Source organism: Dysidea avara, chromosome 11 (genome assembly GCF_963678975.1).
Source record: "Dysidea avara chromosome 11, odDysAvar1.4, whole genome shotgun sequence".
NCBI lineage: Eukaryota > Metazoa > Porifera > Demospongiae > Dictyoceratida > Dysideidae > Dysidea > Dysidea avara.
The window spans coordinates 6,392,380-6,419,249 of NC_089282.1; the positions used below are offsets into that span (position 1 = coordinate 6,392,380).

Sequence of the window (26,870 nt, forward strand, 5' to 3'; positions counted from 1 at the left end):
GACAGATTCATACAACACAAATTCAGTTACAAAAATCAAGTTATTATTGTTTGTTTCTAGGACCCAGGTCCCATACAACCAAGTACATATACCAACATGACAACCTACCCATAGGGTATGTATAAACAATGTCATAGCCAGCAGTGACTGTGCTTGCAGAAATGATACGCATGCATACACAGGAAAGAGTTTAACTAACGTCAGAAAATCACTATGCTAAAATGTAGCTTGCACAAAAAAAAACGAGCAAACTATATATAGTGGCATTAACTGATTTATTTATATAGTAGGTGTGAGATGTCTCTGAAGGTGATTCGATCAAAAAGTAAGGCCACTGCACGATAAGGTGATGAAGGCCAGTACAATCAGCATGTGACCCTAATATGGCACAGACTAAAGGCAACTGGTAGCTATGTGGCAGTACATCAGTGGTGTAGCTGATGTGTACGCACTATGTGCATACACAACATTCTGAGCCATAGATGACATACTGGAGATGCAGTAGTGTATGCAACAACGTATTATTGGCAACAATGATGATGGAAAATCCTTTTATTAGTAATCCAGGTGAAGGATGAAGCTGTCCTGCGCATGCAGCAGCTTGGGACTCACTGTGACACCTGGAAACACTTGTAAAACAAAAAGACACCAGTCATGAACAATCACAATAAACTGTGTTATAGCTAGAGGCCACTGGTATGTGCCAGCAGTGTTGCATTGGCACAGTAATTACAGTCTATAATATTATGCATACATATTACATGACATATAGTACGTAGATAGTTGCACATTATTGTATATGCAACAATGCATCTTATAGATCACAGACCATTGACAACCGCAGAAAATAATTCCAGCTAGCAAGCCAGGTGAAGTACAGTAAAAATGTACAAAACATTGAACCAGGTACATGCACCAACTTTGCAACCTATAGCTACCCATTGGGCGTGTATAAACAGTGCTATATCCAGCACTCAGAGCATTGTGTATGTACCAGTAGAAATGATATGCATGCATATGTACACAGGCATGAGGCAAGGGAGTTTAATTGGTATACAAAAATAATTAATACAACTTGCACAAAAAAAGTCGGCTATAGTGGTATTAATTGATTTGTTTATATTGTAGGTGTGACATGTCTCTGAAGATGAGTCAACAATGAAGTGACACAACTGGCAAATGATCCCAATATGGCACAATAGACTCTTGTAACTAGAGGCCATGCCACATGTGATGTGCCAATAAATCAGTGGTGTGGCATGCCACTAGTTCGCATAGTGATCACAGCTAGTCTACAATATTATGCATACACATACAGGAGATAGTTACACGTTGCATATGCAACAATGTATCTTCTTGTTGATTGCAGATTATGTACCTCATTCACAATGATGTCACAGCCATAAAATGGTTGTGGACTTTCGTAAAATTTGTATGGACAACTGTGGGAAGAACTGCCTTAAAACTGGAAGGAGGTTCCACATGTATCTTTTTCATGTATTTTTGGCATACGTTCTGCGGTATGACATCAAATCAGGTATATTATGTCAAGTATGCTCATGCAATATCAGTGCAGTGCATTTTTAGTCAAGCAGTCTGCAGTCTCTTAACCAATTGCAATGATAATCAAGGTAAGTAGATGGTGGCCTTATATATACTCCTGTTAGTGGTCTGGGTGTATTCTATTTAATGCACAGTGTTGCTCACACCATTTGCAATTGCTTATTCATAAAATAGGGTCTAGTACATGAAAGCTACCAGAAGATACAGTTTTTCTCCTAAGATACTATAATTAGACATTGAGCATAGTAAATTTATCACGTTTTTATGATTTAAAGTGTGCACATAGGCCAACCTTTGTAATGCTAGAATGGCAATTAAGGGAATTATTCACATTTGTTGTAAAGAAGCTGGTCTACATGTGTTCATCTACTGAATTTTTAGTGATACTTTATAATACTTATACCTTCATGTTTATTAAATATTCATTTTACTAGAATATACGACTACATAAGGTGTGATAGTGTTAGAATAAAATGTCAAACTTGTTATATAATGTGTAGAATACATAAAACTGTAAATTCAAATATGAAATACAAAAATATGTACATGTACAAAACTACAATGTTTACCATAGTAACCAGTTCACGTGGTGTCTTCACATCATTAGCTGGAACCATGTGTTCAACTTGACTACAATACTTCTGATTGCTGCCTCCTTGTCTGGTGATCTGTGGGAAATTTCTGCGTAACACCAAGGGATCATGCAACACCTTACTGGATGAATTGGCTGCTGTGGCTGTGAAGTGGGACCAGACTGTGTACTAGGGTGGTAGGTACTATTAATATCATCTAGTGACACTTGCACTTCATTGAGGATGTCAGATACTGACACGTCACTGAAGTCACAGGTTGTCAAGGTTACCATCTCTTAATAGTCCTGGATGTTGTCGAAACTGTTACCATTGAAATCATTTAAACCATTACCATGGTGACACTCCAAGCTGTTAGAAACTATTGTGACTGTCCAAGCTGCTACTGAACAGTATTGGATATGGACCCTAGTGAGAGGGGTGCCATCTTCAGTGTGGTCTGCATTATGGAGTGATGTAATGGTTTATCATGGTGTGCAGTAATTTGAGCATTTGTTTGACACAGTATTGTTGTTAGTACATCGTAAATAGGTCTTGTTTGATGCTGCCAACCTGTAGGAAATGACAACAGTACTATAATATGCCAGTTACAAGGAATGTGTAGCTATTCACAAATACATTTTATAAAATTAATTATCCCATTTGGCATGTAACCACTGTATGGTAGTTGTCACTGGATTGTCTGCAGTCAGGTGATATAGTTAGAAGGTAGAAATGTAGCTCCTCCTAAGTGGGATGGGTAGAAGAACGAATGCTACTGAAGATCATGTGATCACAGACAGACTCAGCCATCTCAGCATGTATGATTGCCATAATCGCTGAAAGATGAGTTCGATACATAACTCCATTTAAATGGATGTAGTTAACTTACAGTCCTATCCTTGAGGGATACTGTCCTCAACCAGGAAGTCTTACTGAAAGACTTTTCATCCTTATTATTTTAAGTGGCAGGACTCGTCAGCTGGTAACCACTTTAATAACACATTTTTATTTATTTATTGAGGCTTTACAGCACTAGTGCTGAAAGTCTGTAGGACACCTGGTCTTACAGCCTGTTTAAAGTTGTTACACAAAGTGTGTTTGAAAAGGTGGAGAAAGGAGAAAAAATCCATGACTGGATTAGGCAGCCTCGAACCTGCAGCCATCCGATTAACGCACATAAACCTACACTACACACACATACACATTACATTGCATTACACCACACACGTGCACACGTACACTAGATAGAGCAGTAAACTACACAGAGCATTACACTAAAACACGGGCACTAAATAAAATAAACCTAAAACCTGTGTACTACAAAATACCAGAGGTAACGTAAATATCTGGTGTCGTGACTAAGTATGTAAACATGAACATGAGGAGACCTGCTATCATACTGTACGTATCACACTACACTACACTTACTGTATGTATCACACTACACTACACTTACTGTACGTATCACACTACACTACACTTACTGTACGTATCACACTACACTACACTTACTGTACGTATCACACTACACTACACTTACTGTACGTATCACACTACACTACACTTACTGTACGTATCACACTACACTACACTTATGTACGTATCACACTACACTACACTTACTGTACGTATCACACTACACTACACTTACTGTACGTATCACATTACACTACACTTACTGTACGTATCACACTACACTACACTTACTGTACGTATCACACTACACTACACTTACTGTACATATCACATTACACTACACTTACTGTACGTATCACACTACACTACACTTACTGTACGTATCACACTACACTACACTACACTTACTGTACGTATCACACTACACTACACTTACTGTACGTATCACACTACACTACACTTACTGTACGTATCACACTACACTACACTTACTGTACGTATCACACTACACTACACTTACTGTACGTATCACACTACACTACACTTACTGTACGTATCACACTACACTACACTTACTGTACGTATCACACTACACTACACTTACTGTACGTATCACATTACACTACACTTACTGTACGTATCACATTACACTACACTTACTGTACGTATCACACTACACTACACTTACTGTACGTATCACACTACACTACACTTACTGTACATATCACAGTACACTACACTTACTGTACGTATCACACTACACTACACTTACTGTACGTATCACACTACACTACACTTACTGTACATATCACACTACACTACACTTACTGTACGTATCACACTACACTACACTTACTGTACATATCACACTACACTACACTACACTTACTGCACATATCACACTACACTACACTTCCTGTACATATCACACTACACTACACTACACTTACTGCACATATCACACTACACTACACTTACTGTACGTATCACACTACACTACACTTACTGTACATATCACATTACACTACACTTACTGTACGTATCACACTACACTACACTTACTGTACGTATCACACTACACTACACTACACTACACTTACTGTACGTATCACACTACACTACACTTACTGTACGTATCACACTACACTACACTTACTGTACGTATCACACTACACTACACTTACTGTACGTATCACACTACACTACACTTACTGTACGTATCACACTACACTACACTTACTGTACGTATCACACTACACTACACTTACTGTACGTATCACACTACACTACACTTACTGTACGTATCACATTACACTACACTTACTGTACGTATCACATTACACTACACTTACTGTACGTATCACACTACACTACACTTACTGTACGTATCACACTACACTACACTTACTGTACATATCACAGTACACTACACTTACTGTACGTATCACACTACACTACACTTACTGTACGTATCACACTACACTACACTTACTGTACATATCACACTACACTACACTTACTGTACGTATCACACTACACTACACTTACTGTACATATCACACTACACTACACTACACTTACTGCACATATCACACTACACTACACTTCCTGTACATATCACACTACACTACACTACACTTACTGCACATATCACACTACACTACACTTACTGTACATATCACACTACACTACACTACACTTACTGCACATATCACACTACACTACACTTACTGTACATATCACACTACACTACACTACACTTACTGCACATATCACACTACACTACACTTACTGTACATATCACACTACACTACACTACACTTACTGCACATATCACACTACACTACACTTCCTGTACATATCACACTACACTACACTACACTTACTGCACATATCACACTACACTACACTTACTGTACATATCACACTACACTACACTACACTTACTGCACATATCACACTACACTACACTTACTGTACATATCACATTACACTACACTACACTTACTGTACGTATCACACTACACTACACTTACTGCACATATCACACTACACTACACTACACTTACTGCACATATCACACTACACTACACTACACTTACTGCACATATCACACTACACTACACTACACTTACTGCACATATCACACTACACTACACTTACTGTACATATCACACTACACTACACTACACTTACTGTACGTATCACACTACACTACACTTACTGCACATATCACACTACACTACACTACACTTACTGCACATATCACACTACACTACACTACACTTCCTGTACATATCACAGAATTACATGTACATTAAAGTCATCAGCATGAACAGGCATAATTATTATATGGTCGTGCCTTCATTCACAGGCGAATCTATCCCCGGTTAGTTTATGTCTCCAGGCCTCATAATTTTCTCAAACATTACATTATTATTTATGACGTAATCTCGACTACATTTCTTATTATTCTTAGTACTTGGTTGTATAAGTACTGTGGAGAAATCCCAAATGATTATAATGCACAGATATAATCACTTAAGTTATTACAAAAACTATCCAGGGAAGGAGAATTAACTATGTAGGGAGGGGGTTCCAAAGTTTAATCACTGAGGGGGAAAGGAAAATTTCTATGAGTCAATTTTTGTCATCAGTTGCTTGTAGTATCCTTTTCTTAATCGTGAATCATTAGGAGTAAAGTAATCTTTGGGAATATCAACAAGATCAATAATAATTATATACGTCATTACAAGTTTAGATCTCTCTCTTCTTTGTTGTAAAGGAGGTAAGTTGAGTGTGCTTAGCATGCTAGTAACACTAGAGCGACTTGAAAAATCATTAAGGCAAAATCGTCAATGGTGACCCCTAGATATTTGGCAGATGTAACTTCCTTAATGGGAGAACTTTCAATATAATATGTGTGGAAGACCATGTACTGAATTGATTTACAATGCATGCCACATACATGAATGCTGGGCTAGGGCACTATTAATTTTGTTAATGTGGAGAACATAGGGCAGGTACCAATACATTTGCACAACAGACCTTATGTCAGCATATATGCAAACAAAGCACCTATAACAAAACCCATCCAAGTCTTAGTCGCCTAACGGTTACAAAAAAAAACAAAAAAACAGCCCCCCCCCCGTCAAATTTGATCCCGCCCAAAGCAAAAATTCACCTGGCCCTACATTTTGGCCAGGACATACTGAAGCTTCACCACCTTCACTCACTTTGTAAACTTCTCGGAAAGTGCGTCTCGGGCTGTATCTTGGGATCTCATGGAGTCTGCTGAGCTGCAGGCCATTAATTCTTCGCATTCTTGGAAATCCCTTCACTTTTTCAAGAGCTGTAGACAGGTGTGTAAAGAAACACCTGGAGCGCGTTACATAGATTTATAAGCGGCCAGTTCGTGTTTTGTTGGGATATGGTTGATAAACGGTAAAGCGGCGCTTCGCGCCGCTTTCCTGGTTTTATAATATGCTTTTATTTATAAGTTCATTTTTGGCACGGATTACCTTCCATACTCTGTAGCTATGGCTACAATGTGTAAAAAAAATTAATCTGTGATATGATCCTATACCACATATGTGCGTGTGCGTGCGAGGCAGCATAGCCAAGTGTTTAGAGCATCAGCCTGGTAATTGAAATGCTCTGCTCGGTTACGCCAAATTGGTGTTGTTGTTGTTGTTTCCTTGTGCAAGAAATTTTACTTACATTGCTCCAGCACTATCCAGCTGTTTAAATGGGGACCTGGTGGCCTGGTGCCAACTGGGAAAGCAGCTCACCCAGCTGTAACATCAATGGGTACCTGATATTAACTGGGGAAGCAAATGCCAACTGTCCATGTCTCACACAGAAGGTGAAGGTTCAGGTGGGACTTTGGGTGCCACACCTTCACCTGTGGGACATGGTACAGCCTCCTGCACATTACTAGCCCTGCCCCAGGAGGATTTTCTTGCGCTGACTCTGTAGCACACAGGTGCCCCAGTGCTGGTTCACTGGGTAGGTGTGACAGTGTTAACATGGCAGCTGAAGGCTTTGCTTTGTGCATGTATGTGAGTGTGTGTGTGGTGTGTGTGTGTGTGCGTGTGTGTGTGTGTGCGTGTGTGTGTGTGTGTGTGTGTGTGTGTGTGTGTGTGTGTGTGTGTGTGTGTGTGTGTGTGGTGAGGATGGGGGTGAGGGGTCAATCATTTTCAAAACTATGTTAGTTGGCCCCTCCTCACAGTGACCCCTGAGTAGTATTTGTTATTTATCAGAGCTACAGACACTGGCGAAAGCCACATAGGCACATTTGGTGTCATGTGGAATTGTGTTCTGAATATCATTTGTGGTTTGCTTTACTTGGGTATGAACCCAAGAGAAGGTTCTTGTGTTGCACTAGTAAGTGACACGTTTGTAAATGTGTGGGAAAGGAGTTAACAATTTAACACATTATTTTGTTCATGGAACGTTCAATATTTGATTGAAATTTCAGGTAACATTCGTGATAATCAGAGGTATGGTACTCCTAGGTAGATAGAAAACTTGAGTTCTGATGTGTGGACTGCTCTGTTGAATACATAAATCATGTTACATTCTGGTACTGCCGTAGTCAGGAGGGAAGGTGTGGAAATTATTTTGAATGTCAGAGTTACAGCTGGTTGGAGAGCAGCAGGTGAAGTGCATATAGAAGGTAGTCAGCTCGAGATCGATTGTGCATGACTGGGTTGAATTGGAGATCCGGTTTCTGCATTTAACCAATACTCACAGCATTGTCCGAATGCTTATAGCTATGTACATTGTATATAAGAGTTACTTGGTGGCTTGTTTCTGAGTTTACTTGGTAGAATTAACAGTTCCAATAGCTGTGTTCCCTGTAACAAGCTACTAAATGTATATATGGCTGTACAACTACTGTACAGTCATGGCTATGTGCATGGTTGAAAGGCATGTAATGTAATATATTTGAAGCCATCAATGCACACAATGGGCATCAAATTACTGGATGTTTATGGAAATTCCATAACAACTATAAATTCTCCAGTTGCAAGCTCCACACAAAGCATTAGTATTTTACAATGTTACTCAGCATGACTACTACAAAGCTATTGCTGCTCTTCTTGACAACACTGTGTCTTAGCCAGGCCCTTGTGATAGAAGGTGAGCATAATGAGTGTGAATGTATGTATTTATCTGATATTTGAGAAAGATGGAAGGCAATGCTTAGCTCCTACTGGGCACTTGCATTCTGCTTAGTACATGCAGCATAGACAGTTCTTGCAAGCTCATAATTGAGGAGTGTTACTGCATGAACGGGCCATTCTGCCATGCTTCCATCATTGATCTCATGCCTAACTTGATAGACCCAATCTTACAGCTAACCAATAGATGGCCAAAAGCTATACTTAGCTGATGTCTCATGATTACTATATAGTTAAGTAGCTATTCAAAAATTAATGGTTGTCATTGCTAACTTAGCAGGTTAAGAGGTATTTTAGTGCATATACATATGCATAGCATTGAAGGGGCAAGTCTACTTTATAACCATCTATAGTATGTTCACGTTGAGCTGAATCCTGAAAAACAGCTAAAAATTAAAAGTGGATTTTTTCTCAACAGAGTTAACATTTCAACCAACCGATGATTATTGGTAACAGCAAAGGTGTCAACAACAGACACGTATGGTTTGGTTCCATTACAAGTTCGGGAAAGGGCTGTAATGGACACTGTGCTTATATGGCTTCCTCATAGGAAATGTATTGTGAAAATCTTGATTGGCCGTAAATATTATGTCAAACATTTGAACAAAAAGATTTTGAAATATTTTTAGTAGTTCAAGCAGTACTACAAATGAGCCAAATTTCAAGATTGTGTGTAATTGCATCCTTGAGTTATTAAATGTTTTTGAGGATTCAGCTCAACATGAACGTACTATAGTTTTTTATATCAACACACAGGAGCATATACATTAATACTGTGTAAATGCTGGGCCAGTATCTCACAAAGTCAAGGTTGACGGCTGCCAGGCCAAAAAGTGCATAGCACTTTGATGGCTTAGTGGTTGTGATTAAAGCCAAATACAGTAACTATCACACTTAGGAGGGTTGTTGGTTGTAATGTTTGGTCTACATGTTGATAGCATTTAATGATCCCTTATAAGGGAGATGAACATAGTTCAATGAAGTTGAAAAGCTGTCCATCTATTTGACTGTCATGGATTCCTTTGGCATACAATGAGATTATCTCCCTGACCACTAGCTACACATATCAGCGTGTTTTAGCATCAAACAAAGTGTTCGCCATCTAAGAATTGTATCCCTTTTAAACAAAACTTCTAAAAGCCATTGTTTATAGTATACAACATGCTTAATGCAGGAGCATATGCAAGAATTTTGAAAAGAGGTTCCACTACAGCTAAGTTGCTGTTATATTAGAGTAATTTATATTTCCCAACTGCTTGTTTTTTTGGAGTACTCAATCTTTTTACCAAAATCATAATTCAGAACAATCTTATAAGTGCTGCTATCATGTGAGAAACTAAGATAAAAGTTTAAAATCCGCCTTGCCCCATGATTGATTCCAGATTTTGGAAATCTGAAGTTTCGATTTCTTAATGCTTCAAGTATTGTGTAAAATCCAAAGGGGTTTCCTGAAACCATTGAGATTGAATGGCATAGGTGTGGTTGGCATACCGAACCACATGACAACCACATATAAACACCTGTGCCATTCATGCCTTTATTAAACAGTTTTTACAGTTGATAATTGTTAGTAGTAAACTGTTCAGCTGGAACAGCATTTGTCTTATGTGCAGTTGTTGTGGGTAAGTCAGGGTTAAAATCAAGCTAGTGGCATGGGATTTCTTTTCCAAGCAAACCCTTTGTACACATCTTTTCTGTCTTGACCTTTTTAATAGTCCCCACCCCTTCACCCCTACTCAACAGCTTGTAGGTAAGAGGCGTCATGGCCTTGAAGGATCAGCTGCTGGTGAAGGTAGCATGTTCTTAAAACATTTATACAAAAGCGAAGACAATGAACAGATGTTGTTTACCTATATGGCATGAAAAGGTGTGTGCAATTAATAGACTATTGTCACTTCATGATGTAGCATGGCTTCTTCACAATGTATTGGCTGATGGCTTCTAACCAGTTGATACAAGCCCTAATAATTAATTTACTTTTCACAATTGACTAGTGTAAAAATCATTAAGGGAAAAAATCATTAGTTTCCATAAATCAGGAGCAGATAAATACTAAGAATGCCTCTGTATAAACATTTATTTGTGACCAAATAGAGATCTGTGCATGTGTGTTTAAGATAATGGCTTGTTTTCTTTTGTTTTTCAGCAATCCCATATTTTAATTTTTAAGTTTATTTTGACACTGGTTTAAATCAATTCATGGCTAGCTAACATGATAATAAGAAGTGCTGGTGGTGCTTGATATTATTACACAGTACTAATCAAGTCAGTCATCATGTACATTAAGTGTTCAGCTAATATTATCAGAATTAACATACACCAGTTTATTGTTTCCTCAGTGTACTTTGTAACTTGTATGAGCTCCATACACAACACATGATATTATGCTGGAGTCAGTGCAATATAGAGCTGCTCACTGGATTAAAAGTTTTTGGGATTCATCTACTAATAAATGCATGGTCCAAATCTGGGATGGCCCTCACTCAAAGTACGTCAAAACCATATATCTATCTGGACTCTGTACTCCACCTTTCACAAGACAATGGCCACTGATTTTTCAAAATATTTTCACTTTAATACATTATCCACAAGGTTACATTCTTTGACTTTAAACCTATCAACAATAAATGTGACCGGATTTGCAAAAAGGGGTCTTCTTCCACACACATCCAATTTACCAACTTTGACAGTTCATAACTTTAGATCAGAAAATGCTAATGACTGAAACTTTTGTCAGCAGTGAGTACCAACATAGGTTAATGGATGGAGAAAATTTCAGATTTATATGGTACCGTACACAAGGAAGTTTTGATGTCAAAAAAGTTGACGAATTTGACGAATCGGTTTAATTCGTCAAATTTAAATTCGTTAAATGTTAGTTAGGTAAAACACTGCCTATCCAACATTAGGCAGTGTATAGCATGCAATAGTCAGCAAAAGTACAGGTTTTGCCTACAATTTCTTCATTTTCGTCAACATTTTATTCGTCAAATCTGCTGAAGTCTGAATTCGTCAAATTTTTTTGACGTCAAAATTTCCTTGCGTACGGTATTAGAACACTAAGTTATGGTCTCCCAAGTTCATAGAATTGGATGTGTGTGGAAGACCCCTTTTCGCAAATCCGCAATTAATGCATTTAGGCACTCCTTTTTTTGTGGCTGCATCACTATAATGGAACTCGTAACCATTGGCAGTTTTGTCTCAACCAACTGCAGGCAGTTTTAAGTATAAGCTTTAGCTGTGATTGTTAATAGCTATATATATTATTACTTCTGTTTTTGTATTTGTTTTTGTCCAACTATGTGTGTATGTATGTTCTGTGTTGGGGACCACCTTGTGCAGGCTGTCTAGCCTTTTGCGTTACCCTTCTTTGCAGAAGTTGACAATAATGACTATATACAGCTTTGATATATCCAACATTAGGCAGTGTATAGCATGCAATAGTCAGCAATGTACATCTGGGTATGGCTTCTAGTACATGTGTACTCATGTACATAGCTCTGTGATCACAATAAGTCAGGTACACAGTGGTACACAACAACATTGCTACTCTGGTATGATACTGTAGGTAATGATATAGGGTTTTCAAATAAATATGTTGACATTGGATACTTATCAACACATTGCTGGTTTCCCATGCAGAGACTAAGTCAAATCGAATATCAATGGCAAAGTGAACCTACAAGAAACAAATTTGCTTGAGAATGGATGTTATCATTGCAATATGCATTAAAAATAGGCCATGGACATGAAGAAAGACATAAGAAGAAAAGCTATTATAGTTTTTATCCCCAAAAAGTGAATACATTCTCCTGTAGATCAGTGTAATTAATCATACAGTACGGTAGTACTGTGTAGGTTTTGGCATGATACATGAAAAAAACATCACCCAAACAAGCCTCACTTTTCCTGATGACGATGAGGAGGTAGTATTAGTTAGGTAAAACTAAACCTTCAGATCAACCCAGAACACTTTCAACAAGTTGCTATGGAATTTTAAGTTATTAAATGGAATTTTCTACTGACTGACTGAGTGACTGTCCAACTGAGTGATTGACTGATTGAGTAACTGATGCCTTCTGACAAGCATAATTCGATAACAGCTAAGACTACAGGCTTGATTTATTCACTGTTCAATGTTGCTTCAGCCGGACTGTGCCTTTCAGCATACCACAATATATGTACAATGCATTCTTCGTGGACTTACCCAGAGGAGGTTGGATGCACTTTAAGTGCCACTAAAACAAATTGTCCAAATCCATTTTGTTGATAAAGTTAATACATCGTGATCTCACTGAATACTCTCATGTTTCGTTAATAGAATACGTATGTGAAGACTGGTGAAGTAGTGTACACCAAACCACAACTTATTAATTTCACCCAGAATTCAAGCACTAATTGCAAAACAAATAAATTGCCTTGAAGCATGATCTGAATATCTAACAATCCCCAGCGATCCCCACAGTTTTTCAGTTTTGTATTGCGGCTATTGAGGATCACGTGAAATACCAAATCAAATAATGCAATTAAGTGTATAGCTCACAAGAACAACCTCTTCTGGGACTTACCAGTGTCCTTTTTTGTGTCCCATTCATCTTTGCTGATAGCAAAAGGTGTCGATTTGGCGGTAGTGCAAGGTGGTTTCCCTTTGTAACAGAAATTTTCCATATTTTTCATTGTGGCTATATACTTTGATTGCATAGGTGCTTTTCGAACAGTTCTTGATTCGTAATGCTGTGTAACGTGTTGAACATAGCTGACAACAAAGCATAATGGATACTTCACTTTTCAGATGATAATTGATAGCTGGAGGAGCACAGTGCCATTTCTTTCTTTTGATGCAGTATGCGTGGGTTCATCAGTCACAATAATTTTATTTTACAAAAATGTAAACAAACAAGTACACAAAATATTGGAATTTTCAACTCCAGTTGAAAATTCCAATGTTTTGTGTATATATTTGTATTATTAAGAATAATATGAACAAAATGGCACATTTCAGTTTTTTTAAAAAGTACAACAGCTCTAAAATGTAACAATGGAAGTAGGAATCCAAGAGATAAAAGTAGTAAAACAATGATAGCAATACAGCATATGTCTTGTGAGAAACCTTTCAACAGGATGATAAAACCTCTGAATATGTGTACACCATTTTCCATTGGATCATTTGGTGTATGATACAATAGTAACAGTGCAGTTGTAAGCTCTGGCAGTGCATTTCAGGTATTCCATGCTGACCACACCCAAAAAAACCTGGAATCAGTGTCACGAAATAAATTTGAACAGTTGGACAATGGATACTGCTGCAGGGTTTGTGTCTTAATATGTATCTTTAAGATTGGGACCTTCAAAAAATAGTATAATGCTTACTAACTAAGACTAGCAGGGAGGAGAACAGATTCTTTCTGACAACTCACTGGAAACTCCCAAAAAGATTTAGCTCCCAAAATATAGGTCAGTTATGATCGATTTTGGCTGCACGTGCATGGTGGATGACATCATTGTTTGTGCTGGTAACTAACTACATTAAATTTGATGTGAAACAGGTATATCTGGCGAACATAATGTATACAAGGAAACAGTTCTGACCGTATAAAATTTATTAATATTTTGGTCCCTTATTCACTACCACAGTCACTATAGTGTCTTCAGATCCGTTTACCAATGTAAGAGCTCAGAAGAGAGGTATTTTAATGGCATTAATTTTGAGGAAAATATCGGCCTGGCGAAGGCCCACACCCAAGCCTGTGAGTTGTATAGTGACAATAATACCATCAACCTTGCACGAGCACTTAAAGATAACTGGTCAAATGCATATGTTTGGGAAAGGTAAACCTTTTTCAGGATTTTCCAGTGGGTTAATCTTCACTGCTACAGGCCAATATTTAGAGGGGATTTGATGACCTCGGACAAACCGCCCTCTGTTAAAATTTACTAGTACATTGCACTAGTACTGTAACAGAGCAATGAAATATTCGATATTATAGTCAGTTATTCTCAACTTTAATTAACAATTCAACAAAAATTGCTGAATTAAAATATTTAGTCATTAAAGTGTAAAAAAAACTTTCTATAGAGCATTTCCCCACACTCATTAGCCTTTGCATGCTTTCTATGTAAAATGTGTTTCAGAAACATGCACTATACACTGAAAAGAAAAGGGTCCTGCTAAGAATCCTGGTTATGGGCTTAGTAAACATGATACTTGCATGAAAAAGATGCCTTTCGCAAATCTGGTCATATATTTCCTAGTGTGTACAGTATGTTTTCCTACCTTTAACACTTCTTCAATGAATTAAAGTATATATGAGAGCATCTACATGATTGCATAAACATCAAATGAGTTCACAACTGATGAGAGTCTAATAATGTAGTCGTTCATAGCTATACTGTCACAACAGTGTTCTCAGCAGATATACTACACACAGAGTGCATTTTGGCCATGTCTGTTATACCAAATAGATGAAATTAGTGTAATTCTGTTATAATATGGCAGAGAGTTGTGTTCAGCTTGTCATTTTCTTTGTTTATTGTGTAATTAAACATTAATATTTTGTTGGTGCGAGTGAGTGAGCGGAACCTATCAGGGGGGCATGGTCTGCAATGGACCAATATCCAGATTTGTTTGTAAGTGATCCTCTACCTCTGTGCCAAATTTGGTGCTTTTATCACTAAATGCACAATTGTTATGCAATTTTCAGTTAACCCACCTCACTAGTTATGAAAGTTTATTTTTACAAGGGATTTGCCTGATATATATGCCCAAGCCCGAGATTTGCATGATATATATGCCCAAGCCCGAGGGCCGCAGACAAACCTGCATTCACCACATTACTTTTATACAGAGGTTTGCAAAAATCGATTGTGGGTTTAAATTGTGGGCACAAAAAAAATGATTGTGGGTTTCACTGGTTGTAGTGATACCATTTTAAACCAAATAACCACTTTGTGGATGAATAAAGTTATCTAAGGTGCTAAAATAAACACTTAGACATATAGGTTGTGAATGTTTGAGGCATCTTTTCATGCAGTTGAAATATACTCTATAGAAAAACAATCCCCACATTGCAAAAACGGTTATTTAGTGATGCCTAGTAACTGAACTATGCAATGCTGACTCACTACTTCACAACAATGCTCCTAACTATATCAACATGTTTAACTCAAACCCACAATGCAAAACTTTAAGCAGCTCTAATTCAAACCCACAATGCAAACCTTTAAGCATCTCTATATAAATAATCAAAGGGAACTGATGCTTTGTAGCTGCCTCAGCATCAAAGGCAGTAGTGGTCAGGGCTATATCATGATATTGCCCTAGATATTACCCTGTGGTCAGGGCAATATATGATATATAACCCTGTGGTTTCCTTTGATCTGAGGTGTCAAAGTGGTATATTTAATCTTATTTTAGGCCCCTATTTGGTGATTATTAGTTTCTCATCCAGTCTTTCTAATTATTATAATACGGGCGGGAGAGCATTACCATTAGGTCATTATAGTATTTATACACTAATTTACAGACCTTGTCCAGATCGTCTTTCTTTCCTCGCACAAATTTACACTGATTGGTTTTTAGCTGCAATCATGCTCTATCAACTTAATCATAGCGGGATTTCAGTTGACTGTTGAAAAACAGAATCCACTGCAATAATTTGCCAAGGAAAACGACTATACATAGTGCACTGTAGCGCTAATTTTTAAAACGCCATCTAGTTTCAATGTAAACAAGTTGATGTTGTGTTACTTCTAAAAACCAGGCGCCATGCAGCTAGCTGGAATTAACTATAGACAGTATATGCTACTATGAATTAACCAACTATATATTATATAGTTATACAACGGCCACGAGTGCTCTGCCTGATATAAATGCACGAGCCTGAGGGCCGTCAGGCCCGAAGGCAAGTGCGTTTATACAGGCAGAGCACGAGTGCACATTGTATAACTGTTATGTACCACTCACCTAGTAGGTGGGGAGAGTCTCATAAGACAGCTGTAATACTTATAAAGGCCAGGTTTCTAACATCGATTGTGGGTAACCAAGCCGGACGTTGCGATGACGTCCCCCCTGCAGTACTGCAGCCACCTGAGATATTGAAAGCTAGTACACTATGGGTTATATCACTAACAATTAGCTAATTCTTGTATTTCGTAATTCATGAAATATCCGTAATTCGCTCAATTATGTTGCTATGCACTGCTAAGGAAAGCGTTTGTTAAACAAACCGCTTTTACCAACATATTACGCACAGAATGATTGATTGAGACCATTATTAATAAATAATGAGAAGACATACAAATCCACAAAAAAAACCTCGGTTTCATGCGACCACAAAATACTGGTTTACAAATGAACCCAGTGTGGGCATGGAAAGGGTGGAAAAAAAATGACCTACAGATATATAAGGCTATACAGTAACTACATGTATAACACACAAGTAAAAATTAGGACTACAATAATTACACAAGTACTAGGTTGGACACAGCCACTCCCTGCAATCTCTCGCCATAAAAATTCTCTGGGATGCTGCAACACACACCTTTGAGGCATCATCTAGTAGTTGTCTCACTGAGGATTTGGTCAACAAAACGGAGTGCATTGTAAGTGTTGGTAACAGAATATTGATGGTAATGCCCTAGCACACTGATCTCAAGGGTCTCATAATAGTTGGTAATATCTAGCCGATCTAGTTTCGATAGTATTTGGTGGTACTCAATTTTATCTTGCTTACGAGATCTAGCTTCTCTAAGATGGTGGGTACCGTCTAATGGACATGTCAGTTCAAATAACAACAAACCGGAAGCGATGGTATTGTGTATAACAATGTCCGGTCTAAAAGGGGTCACCATCACCCTTGTTGGAATAGTAGACAAAGGTGACTCACTGGCTCGCAAATTGGGAAGGTCAGCATAGACACGAATAAATGGCAAATTGGTAAACATTTTGACAAAGTAGGTGACCAAAGACTGAAGTACCAAGTCATGTCGATAAGTGTACCTATCCTGAGATAATGCAGTTGGACAGCCACTTAAGACATGAGCAGTGGTGGGATGCGAAGAATCACAAAGAATACATTTTGCACTGCACTGAATTTTCCACCGCTGCAAATTCATCACAGTTGGTAACGTGTCAGAAGCTGCCCGTAAAAGAAATGACAATTGGCCAGGATGGAGACTGGACAATAATCGGTGCCAGGTTCTACAGGAGGTCTCAAGTTCAGCAGAGTCTGCAAATTTGGACTGGACAGAAAGTGTTTGAAGATGATCCTCAGAGGTGGACTTGACTTCAATGAGCAGTTGATTCTTAGCTCTCACATAGAGAGACCTAGTAGTTGGCAAAGAAGAGAGTTGCTTCCTAGCAGTCAACAGGATGGAATAATCATGCTCATGAAGTTGTAGAAAATCTCTCCCTAAGTGTAGCTATCTTCTAAACTGTTTTATAGTGTGACTAATGTATTTTTTCCCACAAATTCTCTCGACAAAGCCTCAAAGCTGCTCTTCATTTTCGTTTGCGTACATAAGGGATACACCCCCTTTCAACTCGAAGCGATAGGCTATTCCTGGTAGTATACGAGGCCTGCACCGTTGTTTTTCAGTTGCTAAATGCCTGAAAACCTCAAGGGGAAGGTAGTCTGAGGAAAGTCACCACACCCGTATTTCAGTCCGCCGAAAAGAAACTACCTCAGAGCAAAGTTCACCTGTGCAGAAGTTTACTACAGACTTAATTTCACTTTTAATTCTTACGTAAAAGCTGCTTTTACCGTTATTAAACGATTTTGCTCACGTGGGTGCGTACAGACAAACATAGATAGGTAGATAGGTACACATTATGACAGAATTTCAGCTATACTGCCGATACTCGTTGTAGTCTGTACTCCCGTAAGCTTGAAATTAAACAATCCAAGACTATCAATTTGTCCACTCTTTCTAAGGAACTGTTCTCTAAGCTTACTCCCACTCTTCAGAGGGCTGTTACTTTAGCACAGGAAAAGGGTGCTTCTAGCTGGCTTACTGCCCTACCTGTGCAGGAACATGGTTTCTCCCTACACAAGACTGCCTTTCAAGATTCCCTTGCTTTGAGGTATGGCTGGATGTCCTCTCGTACACCTTCCCACTGTGCGTGTGGTACCAACTTTTCTGTTGATCATGCCCTATCTTGTCCAAAGGGTGGATTCCCTTCAATACGCCACAACGAAGTGAGGGATATCACAGCTGAATTATTATCTGAAGTGTGCCATGATGTGGAGGTTGAGCTTCATCTGCAGCCTCTAGATGAAGGTTTCAACAGAAGACAGCCAACACTCAGGATGGCGCACGCTTGGACATTTCCATGAATGGATTTTGAGGTGGTCGTTATGAAAAATGTTATACGGACATCAGAGTTTTTAACCCACTTGCACCATCCAACAGTGGAACCACCATTCAGTCATGTTACAGGAAACACAAAATAACAAAGAGAGCTTATGAGTTGCGAATCCGTGAAGTAGAACACAGTTCTTTTACCCCTCTAGTGTTCTCTGCTTCCGGGGGAATGGGCCATGAAGCCAGTGTTTTTTACAAGTGATTGGCGAGTTTATTGTCTGACAAATGGAATGACCCTTATGCCACAGTACTAGGATGGATTAGATGTAGATTGCCATTTTGTTTACTGCGTTCAGCAATCCAATGCATTAGAGGAGCACGATCTTCACAAGGTTGTTACATCAAAAGTACTCCTGTGGCCTTGGTGCAATCAGAGACTCAGTTTTTGATTGAATTGTTTAACTGTTTATTTGTATGTTCTAATCTTATTTTCTTTATATCTACCTAAAAATAATAAAAATAAAAAAGATAGGTACACACACACATCAGTAAACCAGGCGCACGCCCTGATGGTTTGGTATCACCTGTTCTTCTGAGCTTGCACAGAGTAAATAATGGCTTACCATGCGGGTGGCCTAAGAAGGATGCGGGCGGTGGATGAGAAACTAATAATTACCAAATAGGGGCCTTAATCATAAATTTTAAAGTTTAAATTAAGCGCTTAAACTTATGGTAAATAAAGCATACTAAATTTTAGAAAGCACATAATCTTATTTTAGCCTGACACCACTTAAAATAATAAGTTATGTTTGCACTTAAGAACATATTCACTATTAATAAGCATGCTATCTCTCATTATAAGAAAGTATTTTTTGCCGTGCAGACCCCAATATCTATGCATATAACCAAGAGTTAATAATAGTGGATTAACTCTTGATATAACTCACTACCATTGAAATCCTTTTAAAAATCCTGGATACGCCCCTGTTTGCAGAATTGACGAGAGAATTGATAATGTACAATGGAAGCTGGTGATTATACAACGGATGGCATCAATCAGTTACCTAGCTAGGTACTGACACAATAACTTATTAATTGATCGTCAGGTCGTTACACTATCCGATCTAGTATCTACCGCAAAACTACAAAATAAACATCAGACCTTTGGTGTCACTTTTCACCATAAAGCATTAAATAAAAAAAAAAATAAAAATAACACACTGGTCACCTAGTTTCGATAGCAATGCGCCATGTAGGAGTGACCAATGGCGAAGGATCTCGTACTGATCTTATTAATATCAGTGACATATCTACGGCAGGGCTTTGTAGGGCCTAGCTATGCCAAACTGAATATTACTAAACCCACAATCACCAACTTTTCATGGATCATTGCATTATATAACAAGTGAAATTAGTTATTATATACTAAATTACTCACCAAATTAGTATCGAGCTGTCATGAAGCATAGATTCTAGTTACGCGCCTCTAGAATCTATGCACGAAGCCAATAAATTACGACGATTCTACCATCGATTGAGCACGTGATTAAATCACTTGTTGGTGATATTGATAAGGACGTGTCTTCCTAGTGTTCTTGTAGTTCACATCTATAGATCCTTGTAAGATTTCATCAGGTATAGGTGTAGTGTTGTCTTGTTTTTAGTGTTACTGTACAATCTGAACAGGTGAAATATAGCTATAAATCTACTTCATGAAAAATCTAAAATCATGTTTTTTGTAGCTGAAATGGCCTCAGATGCCGTTTTGTAGCAGATGAAATTCAAATTTTTTCGCCAAAGAAGCCGGCGCGCCACACCGTGAGTATATTGACAGGAAGAACGAAAACGTCATTTTCACACCTTTGTATCTCGGTGATCACTTATCTGATTGGAACCAAATTTGCTACACAGTTTCCCGCCAGCCAAGGGAGTCTACATTCCAAATTTGAAGGAAATCGCTCCAGCCATTTCCGAGATACGAGCTGCCAATATTTCGTTTTTTTTCTTCGTTTTTTCTTCTTCGTCTTTTCACACACTTGCAAAAATCGCTATAACAAGCAAACGCGTACTCCGATCGCCTTGAAATTTGGCACACAGAAAGGGAGTCCAAAGGTGAATCCTAGCATCAAATTTGGTACAAATCCGATGAATGGTTCAGGAGTTATGACCGATTATTCGCGTAAAACAAGATCGATTTGTTGTCACGCCTACAGGGTAAACCGCTTCATGGAATGAGTTGAAAATTGCTATGTAGATGGAGTAACCATCGTAGGAGTGCCTTTTGGTGGTTTGAAAGGAATCGAGATAAAGACCACGGAGATATGACACAAAACCCAACCTGTGTCACAATTACGCGATCGATTTTTATGAATAAAAAAGTATTAGTTTTCACGCCTACTAGGCAAACCGATTAGAGCAATGAGCTGAAAATCGGTGTATAGCTGGAATAATCTTCATAGAAAGTCCTTGCAGTAGTACAGAAGAATCGGATTACAAACCACTGAGTTATGATTCGAAAGCCAACTCCGTGTAGCAAATGCGAGATCGAGATACTCTAATAGAACAGTCACCCTAATAGAGCATTCGGCTAATTTATTTACTCCATTATAGAATTTTATTACATCACAAGTTATTGTGTAGGGAGTTCAGCTGCAAACAGTTAATCTTATAGACAGTTCAGCAAGAAGACAGTCACTATGTGGAGAGTTAAGCAAATACACCACTATAGAGATTCAGAACATTACAAGTCACACTGAAGAAAGTTCAGCTATAAACAAGTCATGCACTGTGTAGAGAATTCAGCTACAATTAAGTCACTCTCTAGAGAATTCAGTTACACAGACTTCAGCTACACACAAGTCACTGTGGAGAGAGTTCAGCTACAAACAAATTACCCTTTAGAGTGATCAGCTACAAACAAAACACTTTGCAGGGTGTTCAACTGCAACAAATCAATTACCTTTAGAGCGATCAGCAATGAACAAATCAACACAAATCTACCTGTAGAGAGATCAGCTAGAAACAAATCACCCTGAAGAGAGTTCAGCTACAAAAAATCACCCTGTAGAGACATCAGCTAGAAACTAGACACAATGTAAGGAGTTCAGCTACAAGCAATCACCCTGTAGAGAGTTCAGCTAAAACAAATCAACCTGCAGAGAGATCAGCTACAAACAAATCACCTTATAGAGAGTTCAGCTACAAACAGATTACCTGTAGAGAGATCAGCTACAAACAAATCAACCTGCAGAGAGATCAGCTATATACACACAAATCAACTTGTAGAGAGATCAGCTACAAACAAATCACCCTGTAGAGAGATCAGCTAGAAACTACACACAATGTAAGGAGTTCAGCAGCTACAAACAAATCACCCTGTAGAGAGATCAGCTACAAACTAGACACAAAGTAAGGAGTTCAGCTACAAGCAAATTACCCTGTAGAGAGTTCATCTACAAACAAACCAACCTGTAGAGCAATCAGGTAGAAACAAATCACCCTGAAGAGAGGTCAGCTACAAAAAATCACCCTGTAGAGAGATCAGCTAGAAACAAATCACCCTGAAGAGAGGTCAGCTACAAAAAAAATCACCCTGTAGAGAGATCAGCTACAAACAAATTGCCCTGTAGAGAGATCGGCTACAAGCAAATCAACCTGCAGAGAGATCAGCTACACACAAATCAACTTGTAGAGAGTTCAGCTACAAACAAATTACCCTGTAGAGAGATTGGCTACAAACAAATCAGCCTGTAGAGAGTTCAGCTAAAACAAATCAACCTGCAGAGAGATCAACTACAAACAAATCACCTTATAGAGAGTTCAGCTACAAACAAATTACCCTATAGAGAGATCGGCTACAAACAAATCAACCTGCAGAGAGATCAGCTACACACAAATCAACTTGTAGAGAGATCAATTACAAACAAATCACCCTGTAGAGAGATCAGCTAGAAACTACACACAATGTAAGGAGTTCAGCTACACATAAATCACCTTATAGAGAGTTCAGCTACAAACAAATCACTCTGTAGAGAGATCAGCTAAAAACTGGACACAATGTAAGGAGTTCAGCTACAAGCAAATCACCCTTTAGTGAGTTCAGCTACAAACAAATCAACCTGCAGCGAGATCACCTACAAAAAAGCACCTTGTACAGAGTTCAGCTACAAACAAATTACCCTGTAGAGAGATCGGCTACAAACAAATCAACCAGTAGAAAGATCAGCTACACACAAATCAACTTGTAGAGAGATCAGCTACAAACAAATCACCCTGTAGAGAGATCAGCTAGAAACTAGTCACAATGTAAGGAGTTCAGCTACAAGTAAATCACCCTGTAGAGAGTTCAGCTAAAACAAATCAACCTGCAGAGAGATCAGCTACAAATAAATCACTTTATAGACAGTTCAGCTACAAACAAATTACCTTGTAGAGAGATCGGCTGCAAATTAATCAACCTGCAGAGAGATCAGCTACACACAAATCAACTTGTAGAGAGATCAGCTACAAACAAATCATCCTGTAGAGAGATCAGCTAGAAACTAGATACAATGCAAGGAGTTCAGCTACAAGCAAAATCACCCTTTAGTGAGTTCAGCTACAAACAAATCAACCTGCAGTGAGATCACCCACAAAAACGCACTTGTACAGAGTTCAGTTACAAACAAATCACCCTGTAGAGAGATCAGGTAGAAGAATTCACCTTGTAGAGAGTTCATTTACAAAGAAACCATCATATAGAGAGTTCAGCTACAAAGAAATTACCCCGTAGAGAGTTCAGCTAGAAGAAGTCACCTTGTAAAGAGTTTAGCTACAAAGAAACCATCATGTACAGAGTTCAGCTACAAAGAAACCACCTGTACAGAATTCAACTACAAACAAATCACCCTGTATAGAGATCAGCTAGAAGAAGTTACCTTGTAGATAGTTCAGCTACAACAATTCACCCTGTAGAAAGATTAGCTAGAAGAAGTCACCTTGTAGAGTGTTCAGTTACAAAGAAACCATCATGTAGAGAGTTCAGCTGCAAACAAATCACTCTGTAGAGAGTTCAGCTACAAAGAAACCGCCATGTAGAGAGTTCAGCCTCATACAAACCACCTTGTAGAGAATTCAACTACAACAAATCACCCTGTAGAGAAGAAGTTACCTTGTAGAGAGTTCAGCTACAAAGAAACCACCATGTAGAGAGTTTAGCTGCAAACAATTCACCTGTAGAGAGTTCAGCTAGAAACAAATCACCGCGTAGAGAGATCAACTGGACGAAGTCACCTTGTAGAGAGTTCAGCTACAAAGAAACCATCATGTAGAGAGTTCAGCTGCAAACAAATCACCCTGCAGAGAGTTCAGCTACAAAGAAATCACCCTGTAGAGAGTTCAGCTAGACGAAGTCACCTTATAGAGAGTTCAGCTACAAAGAAACCATCATGTAGAGAGTTCGGCTATAAAGACACCACCATGTAGAGAGTTTAGCTGCAAACAAATCACCTGTTACAGAGAGTTCAGCTACAAAGAAACCATCCTGTATATAGTTCAGCTACGTTTCAAGTCACCCAGTAGAGAGATCAGCTGCAAAAAAAATCCTGTGGGGAATAATGAGCATGTAATAAATATATGTATATAATTTGTATAATTACTAATAAAATCAAAAATAATTGAAGTATTACAAATCTTCTTTAAGTTCTTTTCTTCTTCCTGTGGTAAAGAAAAAAAACACGTGGGTTAAAAAAGCCCCAAAGCCAGCCATAGGCCGGCTTTGCAGTATACAAATACAAAAAAAAGTGATATCTAATCAAAAACAGCCAAGCTGTAAAAAAAAGTGTGGCCCCCATAAAGGCCATGGTGAAAAAAGATGTGAAATCCAAGGTGGCGGCCAAGAAATGGCTGTGATGGTAGGTTAATGGTTACATTTTAATAACGGCAATTCAGGTGAATTTTGTGCCGCTTGGTCTTGGCACCAAATTCACCTGAATTGTTGTTATTAAAATGTAATCATTAACCTACCATCACAGCCATTTCGTGGCCGCCACCTTGGATTTCACATCTTTTTTCACCATGGCCTTTATGGGGGCCGCACCTTTTTTACAGCTTGGCTGTTTTTGATTAGATATATATACAGTACCCTAGCTGTGCCCTACCAATAGGGAAAGTCTAGATACACCACTGATAAATATCATAGCATGACTATTGTCCTCGCCAGGGGTGGCGCTAATCGATAAGAAATTATAAGCGCCCCTTTTTTTCGAGAGGGGGCTTATAATCTCTAATTGATAAACAAAAACATTAATGGGGTTTTTGAGGACGAAACTACACAGAAGACATCATGCTTCAAGGCTACTCAGGACAGCTTCATTTTCTTGGTACTGAAATTAGGCACATACGAAACTGTAATTGATAAAGCACCCTGCCAATTAGAAAGGTGCGTTAAGGCCATGCAAAGTAGCTATATGTATCTGGTCCTAATTCCTCCCTAAAAGAATTTTTTTGCAACTTTTTGATGTGGTACACTACATTTGACATACCAGTAGCAGTACAGTGAAATTATAGGGGAAAATAAACTTAAGTTGTAGTGCATCTTATATTAAAGAAAAGAGTGTTTACAAAACATGAAAACTTTTCAACAGATGATAAAATAATTATAAATTACTTGTATGGTGATTGCATGATTCATTCAGCAAAAGTGATCAGGAAGGAAACCAGAAACATATAATTAATTTTTCATGGCCTAATATAGCTACACTAGTCATTTAGGTAACTATTTAGAAATCTATAATGATGATGTTTGCTGTGGCAAGCATGCAACCAGGTAGCTATTAGCTATGATGGTATATTTACGAAGTTAATATCACCAGTCATGGTGCAACTGAATATTTATTTTGAGGTGGATATTGCTCCAGACTACTGGTTTACAACCTACAGTAGAATGGATACTTTACCGGCATTAGCCGGTCATTTGTTATATAAACATTAGGAATTTGTCCCTATGGTTAAGAAACACACTTGCAGGGTTAGGAACAGTGCCCCTGGGATTAGGCAACTAGTATGTTATCTGTTAGGTATAGGGTATGGATTAGATTTAGGCTTGAGTACATTATGCTTTTTAAATTACCTATTATTCTTTCTGGGAATTCTTTTTTTGTTCACCTATTATTCCCAAAATTATTCCCAAATATCCCTTCCTGGAATTGTAAAAGTCAAATGGATATTCTTCTGCAGCTGAAAATATAACCACTTGCAAGCATAAAAACTATACCAAAGGTCGAGATACTCTAATAGAGCAGTCACAACTAATTAACTTATCTGACTGTTCTATTAGGGTAAGTGACTGCTCTATTAGAGTATGTTGATCTTTTTGCTCGATTTTGTGCTAGCAATGATTGTGGATGTTCCTTTACGAACTTTTCTGTGGTGTGAAATCTAATTAATTATTCCTGAATATCACCCTATTATTCTGTAATTATTCCTGATTCTTTTTACCACCAATTATTCCAAAAATTATTCCAGCATAATGTACGCGTGCCTAATTAGATTGCAATGACAGGAAAAATACAACAGTGGTATATTTATTTCACACAGAATGTCATGAAGTTGTCTGCCCAAGAGGATCAGTATGTAAACTTCATGAACCATCTAATGAAACAAACTGTGATCCATCTTGTGATGTTGATAATGGTGGATGTGCTAGCAACCAAACATGTTCAGTGACCAGTAATGTGACATGTACAATACCTCCTTGTCCAACTGTTGTGGAATGTTCAGGTTTGTTATACCTATAGCTACATACACAACAGGTACATAGCTATGTACACACATGCGTACAGACACATGTGAT

The 26,870-nt window shown here is 38.3% G+C and overlaps 1 protein-coding gene across 2 annotated transcripts in view; it reads left to right on the forward strand.

Moving 5' to 3' along the window:
* Window positions 1–8,612: 8,612 nt before the first annotated feature.
* Window positions 8,613–26,870, forward strand: part of LOC136238018 (uncharacterized) — a 41,291-nt gene continuing 23,033 nt past the window's right edge. For both annotated transcript variants that reach the window (XM_066028327.1, XM_066028328.1), the window contains exons 1-2: window positions 8,613–8,696; window positions 26,615–26,797. In XM_066028327.1, coding sequence (XP_065884399.1) covers window positions 8,615–8,696; window positions 26,615–26,797 — 265 coding nt within the window. In that variant the 5' untranslated portion in view covers window positions 8,613–8,614. The remainder of the gene's footprint in view (window positions 8,697–26,614; window positions 26,798–26,870) is intronic.